At 43.4% G+C, this 17,990-nt stretch overlaps 1 protein-coding gene across 4 annotated transcripts in view; it reads right to left on the bottom strand.

Moving 5' to 3' along the window:
- SH2D4A (SH2 domain containing 4A) overlaps window positions 1-17,990 on the bottom strand; it is an 85,141-nt gene that overhangs the window by 56,987 nt on the left and 10,164 nt on the right. For all 4 annotated transcript variants that reach the window (XM_049866032.1, XM_049866030.1, XM_049866033.1 and 1 more), the window contains exons 3-4: window positions 9,185-9,344; window positions 7,376-7,547 (exon numbers count right to left, since the gene is read on the bottom strand). In XM_049866032.1, coding sequence (XP_049721989.1) covers window positions 7,376-7,547; window positions 9,185-9,344 — 332 coding nt within the window. The remainder of the gene's footprint in view (window positions 1-7,375; window positions 7,548-9,184; window positions 9,345-17,990) is intronic.

The raw sequence follows: 17,990 nt of genomic DNA, 5'->3' as shown, positions 1-17,990 counted from the left end.
ACAACTTTGGAAAACAATATAATGTTTCCTTAAAAGCTAAAATTGAAATATCATATGATCCAGCCATCCCATTCCTAGCAATATACCCTAGATAAATAAGAGCTGGCACATGAATAGACATATGCACACCCATTTCACTGCAGCACTGCTCACAATAACAAAAAGATGGAAACAACTCAAATGCTCATCAACAGATGAATGTATAAACAAATCATGGAACATACAGTGGAATACTATGCAATGATGAACCCACAAAACATCTCACAACATGGATGAGTACGGAGGACATTATGCTGAGTGAAACAGGTCAGTCACAAAAGGACAAATATTGTAGGAGACTGCTATTATAAGAACTAAAGAAAAGGTCTACACACAGAAAAAAGCATTCTTTGATGGCTACTAGGGCGGGGAGGGAGGAGGAGGAGAAATCACTAACTTGATAGTAGACAAGTGTCAACTTCGGTGAAGGGAAGGACACACATTATAGGAGAAGTCAGCATAACTGGACCAAAGCAAAAGCAAAGAAGTTTCCTAGACATATCCAAACACTTTGAGGGACAGAATAGCTACGGCCGGGACCTGCGGACCACAGTTTCGGGGGACATCTAGGTCAAGTGGCATAACATAGTTTATAAAGAAATGTTCTACATCCCACTTAGGTGAGTAATATCTGGTGTCTCAAAAGCCTGTAAGCAGCCATCTAAGATAGATCTATTGGTCCCATTCCATCTGGAGCAAAGGAAAATGAAGAAAACCAAAGACACACGGAAAATACTAGCCCAAAAGACTAAAGGACCCAAGGAACCAGAGACTCCACCAGCTTGAGGCCAGAAGAGCTGGACAGTGTCCAGCTACCACCAATGACCACCCTGACAGGGAACACAACAGAGAGTCCTGGGCAGAAGAGGAGAAGAATGTAGAACAGAATTCAAATTCATGTAAAAAGGCCAGGCTGAATGGTCTGACAGACTAGAAGAGCCCCCAAAGTATGGCCCCCCAGATGCTCTGTTAACCCAGAAATGAAACCATTCCCTAAGCCTGCTCTTCAAAGATTAGACAGGATTATATAACAAAAAAAAAAAAAAAAAATACACATGAGGAATGTGCTTCTTAGTTCAATCAAGTATACAAGACCCACTGAGCAGCTCCCGCCCAAAGGCAGGATGAGAAAGCAGGAACGGACAGGAACTGGATGAATGGACACAGGGAATCCAGGATGGACAGGGGAAGCACGCTGTCACATTGTAGGGATTCAACCAATGTTACAAAACACTGTGTACAAATTTTTGAATGAGAAATTAACTTGAGCTGTAAACTTGCATCTAAAGCACAATTTAAAAAAAATGAGGACATTCTAACTGTGATCTGGGGCCAAGTTACTCTTTGAGGATTAATTTCTTCATCTGTACAACAGAAATGATAATGCTTCGTCTACTTCACGGGAGCACTGTGAATACGCAATGCAACGGCTATATGTGAAAATGCTTTGTGAACTCAAATCAAAACGTATGTATTTTATTAGCATGTATAAAGTCAGCTTATATCTACCACTATAATTGGGAGTAAGGAGCCCTGGTGGTACAGTGGGTAAAGCGCTCAGCTGCTCACTGAAAGGCCAACAGTTCAAAACCACCACCCAACCTGCGGAAGAAAGGTGTGGCACTCTGCTTGCATACAGATTACAGCCTTGGAAACTCTCTGGGGCAGTTCTAGTCTGTCCTACAGGGTCACCCTGAGCCAGAATCTACTCGTTGGCAATGGGTTCGGTTTTAACCATCGTGAGTAGCATGAGAAATTCGTGATGTGTCTAAACTAGGCTCATCTTCTCCTTTAAAACCAGCTCCTCCTTCAGAGGTTCCTGTTTATGCTGATGGCACCCCCATTCTCCCAGGCATCCAAGCTTAGAAACTTGGGTTGTAGTAGAAACCTTGCTCATCTACCCTTCCTGATCCAAGAATTATCGGTTCCTTTCAATTTTTTTTTTTTCAAAATATGAGTATGTTCAGGTCAACTCCTTGCTTAAGGCTCACTGACAATTTCCAACTGCTCTTGGGAAAAAGATCACAACATGTAAGTCATCCCCTCAGCTCTGCACAGTCTGGCCCTTCGCCACCTCCCCAGCCTTACTCCATAGGCTTTCTCCCCCTCTGCGCTCTATGCTCCAGCCACACTGGCTTCTGCCCGTTCCTCCAAAAGCCCTGTTCCCTCCAGCTACAGTTTTGCACATGCCATTCCCTTTGCTAAAACTGCCACCTTGGTCGTCCTCTAGTTGTTACCTCAAGTTCCATGTCCTCAGCAAGGCCATCTCAGACTCCTGGGCATTGCCTGAGTTCCAATGTAATGGGAGTGCATAGAAACATAACCTCTCTTTTTTTTTCCCCCCTTGGAGCACTTATTATCATTTGAAATTATATGTTAAGTTATGCAAAGTTTCTACTCCCCCTAAATCATTAAATTTATGAGACCAGTGATCCGGTCTGTTTTTACTCCAATGCTGTAATCTCAATGCCTAGCACATAGTACCAAACCAAAAAACCAAACCCGCAGCCATCAAGTCAATTCTGACTCATAGTGACCCTATAGAGCAGAGTAGAACTGCCCCGTAGGGTTTCCAAGGAGCGCCTGGCGGATTTGAACTTCTTTCGTTTAGCAGCCAAGCTCTTAAGCACTACGCCACCAAGGCTCCGTGGGTCCTCAAATATACTTTTAAAATGAACAAGTAAATCAATGAATCTTGGGATCCTCTCCTCAGTGTCTACATACAGTTTTTTTTAATTAAATAAATTTTATAGGGGAAGAGGAAAGGGAGCTTAATCAAATGTCTGCCGTGTGTTAAACACTGAAAATAGGTGCTTCTTCGTATTTATCTCATTTACTCACCTTAAAATCCTACCAGACTGAACTAATTTTCTACAGCAGCTGTAACAAAATTAGTGGCTTAAAGCCATACAAATTTACTATCTTGCAGTTCTGCAGGTCAGAGGTCTGATGTGGGTTTTACTGGACTACAATCAAGGTGTAAATAGGGCTGAATTCCCTTCTGGAGGTTCTAGGAGAAAAAGTGTTTCCTTGTCTTTTCAAGCTTCTAGAGGTCATCTGCATTCCTTGGCTTGTGTGTGGCCCTCTTCCTCCATCTTCAAAGTCAGCAATGTGATATCCCTCTGACCATTCTTCTATAGTCACATCTTCTTCTGACCTTGACCTCAGCTGGGAAAGGTTCTCCGCCTTTAAGGGTTCATGCAATTAAGCTGGGCCCACCTGGATAATCCAGGATAATCTCATCTCCACGTCCTTAACCTCAATCACATCTGCCAACTTCCTTTTTCCATGTAAGGTATTCACAGATGCCAGGGATTAGGACATGGATGTCCGTGGGGACCATTATTCTGCCTGCCAAACAGATTATTTATCCCTTTTATAAATGGGGAAACTCAAGGGTTAAGTACTATAGCACTGGTAAATGGGGGAGGCAAGATGCAAATTATTTCTGGTCATCTGAAAAGTATATGTTTTTCTCTAAAATGATAACCCTCTCCGTTTTATGGAATACTTTGTACAATTAAGATAGCATGATGAAATATTTCTGAGTGTACTAGGAGTAACATATATGGGGTTTACAAGAATAATATAAATTTACCATTATGTAAAGGTGCCCTGGTGACACAGTGGTTAAGTGCTCGGCTGCGAACCAAAAGGTCAGTAGTTTAAGCCCACCACCCACTCCGAGGGAGAAAAATGTGGCAGTCTACTTCCATAAAGATCACGGCTGTGGAAACCCAATGGGACAGTTCTACACTACGGTATGGGGTCATTATGAATTGGAATCAAATCAACGGCAATGGGTTGGGTTTTGCTGGGTACCATTAAGTAGACTATAGAGGTGGTTGATGATGCTCTTCAATTTAAATGCTCTCATCTGCCTTGCTGTGCACCCTGCTTTCAGAGTGAACTTCATCAAACATCACGGGAGTCTCTGAAAGCCTTTCCTTTGAGGCAGGGGAAGATGAGAAGCAGAATTTAAAGCCCTTCACCCATTTATTTCTACACTGCTTGTACTTAAACGCTTTCTTCTCTCCTCATCTCCACATGACAGCTTAACAGAAATCTAAGGAATGGAACTGTGCCATTCTGACTATGATATTTATCCTAGGGTCAAAGAATAATAACTATGGTGTCTATTTTAATTCCCATTTCACTCTCTAGTCCTACTTAAAAAAAATTTTTTTCTAGAAAAGTATTGTAATTCAAACACAAAAACAAGTACGCATACTTAACACTCTCAAGGGAGGTATTTTGTTGTTTTTCGTCTTCATTTTATGGGCGTTACAGAGGGAACTGTTTGGAAAGAGCTTGGTGTTAAACATGTTGAGCACAAGGCAGGCCTGAGCTGCTTGGGTGCCTCACTGGCCACACAGGGAAAAGCACCCAAGGCTGCTCTGGAATGAAAACCAAGTTTTTAAAATTTTTGTACTCCTAAATATTTTGTACCGCATATTTGTTGTCCTTTGTAAATCCTTTTCACGTTATTCTACTTATCCTCATATTAGTGAGGCAGCAGAGGACAACAGTTAAGAGAGGGACCTTGGGAGTCCTGCAGACCTGGGTTTGAATCCCAGTTCAGCCTCATTTCCTCACCCGTAAAATGAATAAATACGAATAGTCCCTCACTTACAAAGCTCTTGTGAGGATTAAGTGAGATACTCAGCAGTGTGCCTGGCCGTATAGTAACCTTTAACCCGTTAGTTATTGTAATATTACCACGCCCCTGAAGCAAATAGGACAGATGACTGTATCCCCCTGACAATGTCAAAGAGGCCAGTGCACATGCAGCCGTGGGACTGGAAGAGAAGTCAAACAACTACAAAACCCAGTGTAATTACATTCCTGGAAGAACTGGTTACTTCGTAATACAGTTTGATTGTATTTCCAAACTATAACCTGAGTAGCAAATCTGAGCTTTTTCAAATAACCTGAAACAGAAGAGAATTTATACCAATGTCAAGGATAAAATTTTATCGTGTATGAACAATAACAGTCCCCATAATCTGTGAAACCAAATAGGCACTGATGTTTGAAGTCCTCAGTATAAAGGGGAAGACTTAATAGAACATAATCTAAGCCATGAGGATTATAGATATTCCAGCAGAATATTATAGATAGCACCAGCAGATACTGTACAGCAGGGGTCAGCAAACCCGGTGAAGCCACACTGGACCCAGCCAAGTTCATTTGTTTATGTATGGTTGTGACAGAGATGGTATGGCCTACAAAGCCTGATATTTTCTATCCGGTCCTTTGTAGAAAAAGTTTGCCAACTTCTGTTATAGAAGATACAGGGGAAAAACAACAAAGACAGCTGTAAAATGCTAAGTTTTGTTCCTCAAGCTCTTAGCACATTCAGACCCAGGAAAAAGGGGTGCTTTCTCTTTTTCAAGAAGTAGCAGATGAGCCAAACCTTCCAACATGAAATGAACAGCAGGACCTTAACAATGGGAGGAATGTTCCCCAGGAAAGCCAGCTTAATATGCTGATGCTTGGCTACCTTCATCTCAATGGCCCCAATATGGGTTGGGTGGAATAGTGTTATGGATTGAACTGTGTCCCCAGAAAGGTATGTTGAAGTCCTAACCCCTGTACCTGTGAATGTGACCTTACTTGGAAATAAGGTCTTTGCAGATGTAATCAAATTAAGATGAGGTCGTTTGGGATTAGGGTGGGCCCTAATCGAATGACTTGGGGTCCTTAGAAGAGAAGAGATACTGACACAGGGGAGAAGGCCACGTGAAGACAGGGCCAAAGACTGGAGTGGACCACCTACAAGCCAAGGAATAACTGGAGCTACCAGAAGGTGGATGAGGCAAGGAAGGTTCTTCCCCTGGAGCCTCTGGAGGAAGCACAGCCCTGCCAACACCTTAATTTTGGACTTCTAGCATCCAGAGATGCCTGTGTTTTACTGACTATGCAAAGGCATTCGACTGTGTAGATCATAACAAATTATGCATCACATTGTGGAGAATGGGAATTCCAGAACATTTAATTGTGCTTATGAGAAACCTGTACATACATCAAGAGGCAGTTGTTTGAACAGAACAAGGGGATATTTCATGCTTTAAAGCCAGGAAAGTTGTGCATCAGGGTTGTATCCTTTCACCATACCTATTCAATCTGTATGCTGAGTAAGTAATTCAAGAAGCTGGACTGTATGAAGAAGAATGGGGCATCAGGATTGGAGGAAGACTCATTAACAACCTGAGATACACAGAGAACACAACCTTTACTTGCTGAAAGTGAAAAGGACTTGAGGCACCTACTGATGAAGATCAAAGACCACAGCTTTCAGTACAGATTATGCCTCAACATAAAAAAAACAAAAATCCTCACAACTGGACCAATGAACAACATCATGATAAACGGAGAAAAGGTTGAAGTTGTCAAGGATTTCATTTTATTTGGATCCACAATCAACACCCATGGTTGCAGCAGTCAAGAAACCAAAACACACATTGCACTGGGCAAATCTGCTGCAAAAGACCTCTTGAAAGTGTTGAAAAGCAAAGATGTCACCCTGAAGACTAAGGTGCACCTGACCCAAGCCATGGTATTTTCAATTGCATCATATGCATGCAAAAGCTGGACAATGAATAAGGAAGACCAAAGAAGAACTGACGCCTTTGAATTGTGGTGCTGGTGAAGAATATTGAATACACCATGGACTGCCAAAAGAACGAACAAGTCTGTCTTGGAAGAAGTACAACCAGAATGTTCCTTAGAAGCAAGGATGGCGATACTACTTTGGACATGTTATGAGGAGAGATCAGTCCCTGGAGAAGGACTTCATACTTGCTAACGTACAGGGTCAGCAAAAAATAGGAAGACCCTTAACAAGATGGATTGACACAGTGGCTGCAACAGTGGCATCAAGCATAACAATGATTGTGAGCATGGTGCAGGACCAGGCAATGTTTGGTTCTGTGGTACATACAGTCGCTATGAATCAGAACTGGCTTGATGGCACCTAACAACAACAACAGCATCCTGAGAAAGCAGCCCTGGTAGTGCAGCAGTCAAGCGCTCAGCTGCTAACCCAAAGGTCGGTGGTTGGAACTCAACAACCACTTTGCAGGAGAAAGATGTGGCAATCTGCTTCCATAAAGATTTCAACCTTGGAAACTCTTTGGGGAAGTTCTACTCTGTCCTATAGGGTCTCTATGAGTTGGAATCAATGTGCCGGCAATGGGGTACAGCACTGGGAACTGTGAGAAAATAAGTTTCTGTTGTTGTAAGCCACTTCACTTGTAGTAATTTGTGAAGCAGCCCTAGGAAACAAGACACCCAGTTCTGCAATCTTGGGCATTTACAGACCTGAGAGACTCACCTGGATTTTCTCATCTTCAGGGGTTGGTGCTGGTCTAGATCCCTGCCCCAGTTCCTTCTCCTCGGTCACTTTCTTTGAGCTGTGCTCAGTCTCCCAGTTATTTGGTGCTTGTAGATCACAGTGCTGTGATTTTGTTTCCAAGCAATTGGTGAGTTCTTTGGCTTGAGTTTTTCTGAAGAGAAACAAAAGTGAAATTATCAAAAAAAATTCTTCAACACTGACAGCTTTTCCAAAGCAGATGTCTACATTCAAAATACGTGAAAAATAATAATAGATACCATTTACCAAGTGCTTGTACTATACCAGTCCCTTTGTTAAGCACTCTAAAGACATTAACGTACTCCTCATAACAACCCTACGAGGAAGGCATTGTTATTTTTAAGAGGCTTGAAAACATTATATAATTTTTCCAAGACCATATAGTGGCACAGTCAGGATTTGAAGCCAGGTTTATCCAACTCCAGACTCTGCTGCTAAACTGTTACAGTAAATTGCCTATGATCAGAGTCAGAAATGATGGCTTTCTATCTCTATGCCTGTTCATAGTGTCACAAGTACAGAAGCTGGTGGGCAGCATCACCAACCCTCAGGAACGGAGCTGAGATCCACATGTCTCTTCAGTCTCTGTCCCAGCACAGACCACTAGCTCAAAGTAGGGCTGTGAGCACCACTGCCCAAAGCCAGAGGAGGATGCCCAAGAGAAAGCAGGCTTTTCAGAGGCCACCATGGGCACTTGGCAGAGGAAATCTATCACCTGCCTTGAGTAGTTACCTTCCTATATCTCTAACTGATCATGTCACTTCCCTATTCACAATCTTCCTTACTGTCCAAAGAATAAGGTCCAAACTCCTGTATCTGGCCTTCAGGGCATTTCACAGTGTGGTTCCTTGCCTCCCCCTGCTCACCCATGCAAGCCCCAAACACTGAGAACAACTCGTCATTCCCCAAACAACCTTGCCTGTTCAAGTCTAGAGGTCTTAATTATGCCGGGCCTTCTGCCTGCCATTTCCTTCCTGACCTTCTGTAGCTGGAAAACTGTACTTATCTTTCAAGGTTTGGCTCAAATTTCACTCTTGTGAATCAAAACGTTTGGATCCTACCTGCTCTCAGTTAATGCTCTGCTTATACCTGAATACTAGCACTTGGCACAGCCTGTATTGGCTGCAGGTAGTTGTGTATCTGCCTGTCTCTGCTCCTGGACTGTAAGTTCCCTGTTCATCTTTAAACTGCCAGTGCCTACCACGGTGTGGTGGTGGTGGTGCTTGGTTGCCATCGAGTCAATTTCAACTCCTGGTGACCTCATGTGTGTCAGAGGAGTACTGTACTCCACAGAGTTTTCAATGGCTGATTTTTTGGAGGTAGATCACCAGGATTTTCTTCCAAGGCACCTCTGGGTAAGACTCGAACACCAAGCAAAGGGCCTGCTTGTTCTTCTCTCTATATCTAAGCAATCTTCTATGAAGACCTGAAGCAGAGCATTTTAACAGCTCTGACTTATATTCCTCATGAGCAACTGTGCTAGCCTGCATTGCTCTGCAATGACTCCATTGAAGCCAATGAAGACCGCTGGGGAACTGGCATCCACACACCGATTAGAAATGGATGACATTAGAAAATGAGACAGCTGATTTGGTAGCACTGTGGGAAGGAAGGGGATCACCAAAAATACAGAAAACTTTCTAAACAGATCTAAAATGATGCTTGTGACCTCAGATCCCACCTCACTCCCCAACCAGATACCATGTACAAGAAGCATCTTTCCTTTTTTTTTTTGTTTTCTGTTTTCTCCTAGGTCCGCGGGTCTCATACCTGAGCTCTTCTGCTTCCTGCTCTGTTTTCAGCTGGGCCCTCTCGGCAATAATTTCATTGCAGAGCACATCGTAGGGTTTATCGAGATGGTGTTCACCCATCACCCAGACCCAGACTTCCTTATCGGCTCCCAGTTTCCAATGAACAGATTTGCCATTCTCTGCAAACAAAATAAAGCTCAGATTGAACTGATATCTTTAGCCATGGGTTGCTATCTTTCCCATCATGGAAGTATTTAAGGTCTTTGGGGAAAAAAAATTAAATGAGGCAAAGCATTGCGTCATTTGTCTCACTTCCAACCTGCTCAGGAGCAAGCACCATTAACAGGCAGCAGTGGTAGCAGTATCGGGGGCAGTGGCTGCAGGAGTAATACTTGTTTTCAAAATATTACCGACTTGGTTCTTACACATGCCCATTTGGTAAACGAAGAAGATAAGACGAGAGAAAAGCACGGGTTGTTTGCACTGTCCTTTGGGGTAACAGAGCTAATACCAGACCCCATAACCACTTAAGTCTACGTCTAAGAACCTCCCTGTAACCCATAGTTCCATAGCTGCTCAAGGGCTTGGCCTTTCCACTATCTTTACAGGCTTCACTGGGGGGTAAAACACGCATTTTAGAGTCAGACTGGCCAGAGTTCAAATTCTAGCTCTGCCACTTACTAGGTGTGTGACTGGACAAATTATTTAACCTCTCTAAGCCTCCATTTGCTCATTTGAAAAATGGGTAATGCTTATCTACTCTATAGGAGTAAAGGGCCCTGGTGGTGCAAGTGGTTAAGCGCTGGGCTGCTAACCAGAAGGTTTGGGGTTCGAACCCACCCAGCAGCTCTATGGGGGAAAGAACTGGAGATCTGCTTCCGTAAAGATTACAGCCAAGAAAACCCTATGGAGCAGCTCTACTCTGCTTATATAGGGTGGCTATGAGTTGGAATCGACTCAACACCACCTAACAATGACAAGAAAGTCTAGAAACTTGAAAAAGAGGGGAGAGATGGGAGTAATGGTGAAGACAGAGAAATTGGAACTCTCGGCAAAGAAGAAAAAGAATTACATGCAAAATGTCAGATTTAGCCAGATGTCAAAAAAAAAAAAAAAAAAAGGGCACTTGGCAGAGTGGCACTTACAGTGTTTCTGTTCTGACTCTTCCTCCTCACCCCCCCCCAACCCCCGCAACAACAACAAAAAAAAAACACTTGTTGTCAAGTCGATTCCAATTCCTGGCAATCCCATGTGTGAGAAAGTAGAATTGTGCTGACTTTTCAAAAGTAATCTCCAGGCCTTTCTTCTGAGGTGCTTCTGGGTGAACTTGAACCTTCAACCTTTCAGTTAGCAGCCAAGCACATTAATGGTTTCCACCACCCAAGGACTCCCCCTCCTCTCCCTCAAGAGCTCTTAAATGGGGTCAGAAAGCAGAGAGATTGGAGGGGCTTTAAGTGGTTAGACACAACTCTCTAAAGGATTCTGATTACTAAATAACTAAACAACACAGAAGGAGACTACGGAGAATGCCAAGACAGGAAAAGGGAGACACGACACAGTTAAATGCTTCTGAGATGGAGGAAAAAGGATAAAGACTGAGAAAAGTCTTAAGCAGTCTCTGAGTAATTTTAGGGAGACAGGCGGGAGACAGACTACAAAGGCAGAGAGCAGAAAAGATGATAAGAACCAGTGGAGGCAGCAAGTACATGCTCTGCAGAAGTTTCTTAGTGAAGAGGAAAAAGGGAATTCAGTCATTTGCCCCACAATATTTACCGAACATCTGCTATGTTCTGGAGCTGCTCTACAGGTCTACATGAGAGGGAAAACGAGCTTAAGAGCATAGACAGTTCAATGGTTTCCTTAAATAGGGACACATGGGTAGGTTTTAGACCTGGATTATTGGAAGAGAAGAGCAAAAGGATGCCAGGGACCAGGACAGGGGAATGATGGTCCCTAGGGAGGGGCAGAGAAGAGATGAAGACAGAAATCGTTGACAAGGAGAGAAAAGATCTTGTCCGGTAAGAGGAAAGGTGAAAATCTATACGTAGAACTACATTCTGCCCCCAATGTACCTCCTTAAAGTAAAGGGATTCTAAGAGGGCATGCACTGTCATAATTAATACCATGCAGGCATTCCGGGCTTCCTGTCTACTTCACCTTGAAATTACGTGCACTCTTTAATCAGAAGGCAGTGAAGGGGGGATCTTTTTATAGCACTTCCATTTAATTATACATCCCCTTCTTTCCTGTGCCCCCCTGCCCCCCCCCACCCAACCTTCAATCATGTTTATATACTGCTTGTTCTTCTGGAGAAGTGCTTCATTCTTGAAACCTTCTTCTGAAACCAGCTTTTCTAAAACAAGCTAGAAAAAGTGGGTCAGTCTGGCTCAAGTACTAGACCACAAAGAATCGCTAGGACAGAGACACAGATCCACACCTCATTCCACAGGGGCCACTGAGAAAACCTCTAACCAGGCACTAAGGAGCCCTGGTGGCACAAACGATTAAGTGCTCAGCTGTTACCCAAAAGACTGGTGGTTCAAACCTACCCATGGGAGAAAGACCTGGCTATCTGCTTCCATAAAGATTACAGGCAAAGAAGTGCTAGGGGGCAGTCTACTCTGTCACATGGGGTCACTGTGAGTTGAAATCGACTCAACGGCACGCAACAAAAACAATCAGGCAGTGTTGAAAAAGGTCACACAGAAGATGGGGTGACACACATCCCTGGCAAGGAAATGGCCAGGTGTATTCCATTCTTACATTGTAGTTTGAACCTGCTCACCACACCTTTGTGCCTGATGTAGCCCCCATGGTAGGTTAGAGCAGCGGGGGAGGGCATAGGAACTTGAAGCATCAATGTGGATTATCTGCTCAGGTAAAGGTGAATGCCAACTCCAAGGACCCTCCCAGGGTGAAGACACTGCACTTCCAAGAGTCAGCACCTGTTTGCCACCCCACTTGTATCCAACTCAGAAAAACAACCACAGTAAAAGAAAAGATATGTGTATCAGAGAGTGTGAAAGAGAGGAAAAAAAGGCATCATCACTCTACCCTCACTAACAGAAGACCCACAACTGAGTGAATAGAAGCCAGAAGAGAATCAATGCCAGGAGCCTTCTATGGTGTCCCAGGGACTGAGTAAAGAATTTTCACATTAAATACAACAGGGGTATCATCAGGGCTGATGTAAGCAGCGATCCACCAATACCAAGATTGTTAAAATACTGGAATACTTTCATAAACTGCTGCCCCAATGCCCCAAGCATCTCCCACCACTCTGGCCCCTCCTATAATATACTATGCCCCCGATCCAGAAACCGTAAGAGATGAACGCATGGAAGGGACCTCCAAGGCACTAGTGCCATGGCCATGTCCTTTCTAATTGGTTGATACCCATGCCATACCTGTCATTAGACCCTAGGTTACTACTCACCCTATTTTACAATGTGGAAGTTGAGGGTCAGGGGTATTAAGGAACTTATCCAAGATCATACAGTTAGAACCAGAACTTAAAACTGATCTGCTTGGCTCCAAGACCTATCTTTAGGCCAGCCTTATAACGTGTCCACGCTGAAACACATTTTGAGAGTGAAAATATAACAACAAAAAGGAATGCCAGGAGAGCAAGCATAAACCAGAGCTCTCTTGGAAGTATCATCACCACCATGTTCTTTCCTGCCCCTAGAGAAGCAGGATGGGGGCTACAGCTTTCAGTATAGATAATGCCTGAACATGAAGAAAACTAGATTCCTCACAACTGGACTGATAAACAGCACCACGATAAATGGAGAAGAAAGTGACGTTGTCAAGGATTTCATTCTACTTGGATCAATAATCAACACCCACAGAAACATCAGTCAGGAAATCAAATGACATCTGCACTGGGCAAATTTGCTGCAAGAGACCTCTTAAAAGTTTTGAAAAAGCAAAGATGTCACTTTGATGACTAAGATGCACCTGACCCTAGCTATGGTCTTTTCAATCGCCTCATACGCATGTGAAAGCTGGACCATGAAAAAGACAAACAGAAGAGCAACTGATGCATTTTAACTGTGATTGTGGCAAAGAATATCAGATACACCGACCACTGTCAGAAGAACAAACAGAAGAGTCTTTGAGAAAATACAACCTGAATGCTCCTTAGAAGCAAGGATAGTGAGACTTCAGCTGGCTTACTTTAGACACATCATTAGGAAAGACCAATCTCGAGAAAATGACATCACGTTTGCTAAAGCAGAGTCAACAAAAACAAGGGAAACCCTCAATGAGATGGATTGGCACAAGGGCTACAACAACGAACCCCAACATACCGAGGATCACAAAGATGGCACCGGGCAATGTTTCATTCTTTCATATACAGGGTCATCAGGAGTTGCAGCCGAATCGATGGCAACTAACAACCACCACCACAAGCCCCATGTTCAGTTTCATAATGACCAAGGCCAATTCCTATCAGGACTTCCTGAAATTATAACTGTGGCTTTCTTCATTGTTTGCTATTTTTGTTAACCTAGGTAATAATCTTGTACTTACTACCACTAACATCTGTTTTTAAAAAAAATGTTTGGTAGTTTTTTTTTTTTTTTTTTTAATGTTTGGTAGATTTTTATGCTTCTTCTAGAGACAAAAGGACAGAAAGGAAGTTGGGGAACCTGCAGCACACTATAGTCCTGGGAAGGGGGTGGTAGTATCGGAAAGAGAGAAACTCAGTCAGAAAAGTAGACTGATGGACTGGAATAGACAGGGGAGACTAGATGAATCCATGGGGCCCAGGGAAGGTAAAGGAAAGAAGAGCTCAGTTATTATCCATAAACAGACACCCACCATGTATCTAAGAAGCCAAATCCAGTTAAATTACGAGGCACAGAGTCAGGGACACAGACTTTCAAGCAGGAGAAAAGGGAGGTAAAGACCAGTGATTCAGACCATAGCCTTAGAGTTGGGCTGGACCCGAGTTCAAATTCTGCCTATACCACTGACTCATACAACCTCCATCTAAATGTATGTTTCCTTGTTTGTAAAATAGGGATAATGTTACCGGATTTACTCCTCACCTGACTCTTGTGAGGATTTAAATTAAATAACAAATACAATGCTTATGCCCGCCACACACTCATAGACCAATATGCTGATGGTTGTGACTATTTTTACTTTGGTGGGACAAAAGCTCTATGGAATGGAGGCAAAGAATTAAAATCTATGGGATTCGGTGAGTACATGAGTGGGTGAGAGACAGGGAGTAATGAGGGTGGCTTCTGGGTTTCCAATCTCGGTGACCAGGGAGAGACTAGTGCCAATGATCCTGACAGAATGAGAAGCAGGGTCACCTGGGGGGAGGTGATGATGCTGACGAATTCAGCTTTGCGTCGAGCGTGCAGTGCTCGTGGGCCTTCTGAAAGGAGACATTCGTTAGGTAACCGACATTAATTCTGAAGCTTAGGCAAGAGACCTGGTTTGGCAACATAGGTTTGTGAGTCACTGGTCTAGAGGGAGTGTTTAATCTTTAAAGATAGAAAGCTGCCTCAGGGAGATAATACAGGCAGAGATCTTTAACCTGCTGTTGTTGGGTGCCGTTGAGTGGATTTCAACTCAGAGCAACCCATGTGACAGAGTAGAACGGCTCCACAGGGTTTTCTAGGCTGTAATCTTTACGGAAGCAGATTGCTAAGTCTTCCTCCTGCAGAGTCACTAGGTGAGCCTGAACTACTCATCTTTCAGTTAGCGGCTGAGGGCTTAACCATTGCACCACCGGTCTCCTTAACCTCAACGTAGGGTCTATGAATTCCCAGGGAGCCTGTGAATGAGCTTTAGGGTGTCTATGAGCATGGTGAAATTACACACAAAAAGCTGTGGGCATCTTTCTAGGTCTAGGCTGTAAGTAAATTTTCAAAGGAGTCTATGAGCCCCCTAACCCTGTGCCAAGATTACAAAGCACCAGTGGAAAGTGAGGCACCCTCTGGAGAAGACGGACATTTAAGGGGCAGGCAGAGATGAGAGACAAAAGAGAAGGTCAGGGAGCGCGCAAGAGAACCGATGCCAAGACAGAGAGAGACTCGGAGGGGCAGCTCTCCATGGAGCCAGATGTGGCTAAGGAGCCAATTCAGACGAGAACTCTGAATCCAGAGTCTCTGCCGGTCTTACTGCAAGCAGTGGGGTTGAAGACTGAAGAGATGGGAGGAAGGAGAGTCTGCAGGGGCACAAGCCAATGGCTTTATCGTTATTTCATGAAAAGGAAAGGCTCTGAGGAAAGGAACTTGCCCACTTGGCTGCTAACAATGAGAACCCAGCAATTGAAATGTCACCAGGCCAAGCCCGTTTCAAGGGGACAAAGCAAAGCCAGCTCCTCCTGCGCCACACACAGTGACCAGATCCAGGCTTTGGACATTAGGCTTCCCACGATTTGACAGAGAACCAATGAAACAAGGGCTGGGCAACCCTTACTAAGGGAAGGTCTCCTCTGTTTGTGTTACGGATAAAATCATGCAGAACGAAGGCTCAATGCAAGCATACTGAAATGCAAGGCACTCTCAGATGACAGTAATTGTTATTAAGCTCCAATTAAGCTTGGTATATAGCATATTTGTTAACAGTACAAGCCTTGAGAGCATCAGACCCAGAATACATCCCAGCTTCATCGCTTCCTAGTTGTACGCCCTGGGCAAACTAGTTAATATCTCTGAATCTTGGTTTCCCCAATTGTAAAATGTGAATAGTAGTTCATGCCTCAGGGCGTGGTTGTGATTATTTAATGAGACCATATACTTAAGCAGTTAGCTAGGCTCCAACATCCGGTAAGCTCCGATAATGCTGACTGGTGTCACTATCACACTCTAGAGCAGTACTCGCCAAAGGTGAGCCACTACTATAATTATAAATTTCCTAGTAGCCACAATAAAAACTAAAAAGAAACTCGTGAAACTAATTCTAATAATACATTTTATTTTACTCAAGAAATCAAAAATATTATCCTTTCACTACCTGGTCAATGTAACCTTATGAATGTGATATTTTACATTGTTTTCTTCCTATTCAGTCTCGGGAATCTGGTAATTTCCACTTAGAGCACACCTCAAGTTGGACTGGCCATATTTCATGTGCATAACAGCCATACACGGCCAGTGGTTACTGTATTATATAGGATAGTGGGAGTCTAGACATCTACTCATCCCCCATTGCACAGAGTAGAGTCATAATTCTCTGCCTGTAGAGGAACACGTTTCCCCATCACACTTGGAAATGCTTTTTGGATCTATTACTGGACTAAATCCATACTTCTTGCTGTTTTCCAGCCCCTCCTATTTTAACCTGAAGATAGCTAAAAGGCAGACAACGGTTCCTGGGATACCCCATGCACAAACACTAGGGATGCTCTCTGAAAGCTCACCACCAAAACCCAACCCACTGCCATCCAGTCGATGCTGAGTCGGTGACCCCATGGTTAGAGTAGAACTGCTCCATAGGGTTTTCTTGGCTGTGATCTTTACAGAAGCAGATTGCCAGGCCCTTCTTCTGGGGTGCTGCCGGGTGGGTTTAAACTGCCAACCTTTAGGTTAGTAGTCAAGCACAAACTATTTGCGCTGCCCAGGAGACCCACAGTGGTCCATATATTTATAGAAACAAATTACCAGATGACAATGAAATAATTGCTAAGTGGTGAGCTAGAATGGTGTGAAGGTATAAATAAGATTAAACAAGACATATTTAATGAGCCAAGAGAAGGTTGATCTCCAAAGGCATGGCCTGGATAAGAACTGCTAAGAATTAAAAAAAAAAACAAAACTCAAGCCCGTTGCCATCAAGTCTATTCTGACTCATAGCGACCCTATAGAACAGAGTAGAACTGTCCCATAGGGTTTCCAAGGAGTAGCTGGTGGATCTGAACTGCCGACCTTTTGCTTAGCAGCCAAGTTCTTAATCACTGCGCCACCAGGGCCCCATGAATGGCTGAGAATAGCAGCATTTAAATCAGGCTGGTACTAGCCAGGGGGGCAGAGAGGGGGAAGGGCAAGGACTGCAGTGAGGTCTTAATAAATAATAGGTGCAGGCTTAGTAGTTCTGCAGCACAGCAGCACCTCTGGTTAGGACCAGTCATTATAACCAACACCTTGTACAATATGTGGCTTTATCCTCAAAGACAGATCAAGATAAAAGATAGAGAAGTATTATCTTTTTAGGGGAGTGAGAGAAAGACTCTCAAACCTTTTCCTCAAAAGAGGAACTATGTAATCTAGTGCAAAATACATTTTTCCAAGTGTTAAATTTAAGGAGTAATAATAGCCCTTTGGCATGATAGGACTTTTGCCTTGTAAATTAACATACTTTTTTCATGATTATATAACTTCAAAGTAATACAGGTTTTCTGAGAAGTAGATTCAAATAAATCTCTGCAAAGGAAGGATTTAAGCAAAAAAAGAAAAGAAAACTGATATTAAAGTCTTGTCTAAATCATCACAAGGAGATCAATTCAGCAAACAAAGAAGCCCAGGGAAAGATGTGGCAGTCTGCTTCCATAAAGATTTACAGCCTTGGAAACTCCACGGGGCAGTTCTACTCTGTCCTACAGGGTCGCTATGAGTCGGAGTAGATTCAACAGCAGTGGGTTTGGTTTTTTTGGTTATACAGCCATATTTGCATTTTAAGAGAGGGTTTTCTTAAAAAACGGTAACTCACAGAAAAATCTCACAAGGTCTAAGAAACGCTGACACAACTGCTGTAAAGACGCTAATCTAAGAACTGCTATGCTGGCAGAATAGCAGGCATTTGTGACAACAAAGGAGGTAAAATCCTTCCTAAATGCCCCTCAAATTAAACCCCATAAATGA

Source organism: Elephas maximus, chromosome 22, assembly GCF_024166365.1.
Source record: "Elephas maximus indicus isolate mEleMax1 chromosome 22, mEleMax1 primary haplotype, whole genome shotgun sequence".
Taxonomy (NCBI): domain Eukaryota; kingdom Metazoa; phylum Chordata; class Mammalia; order Proboscidea; family Elephantidae; genus Elephas; species Elephas maximus.
This window is presented reverse-complemented; position numbering and strand designations above follow the sequence as displayed.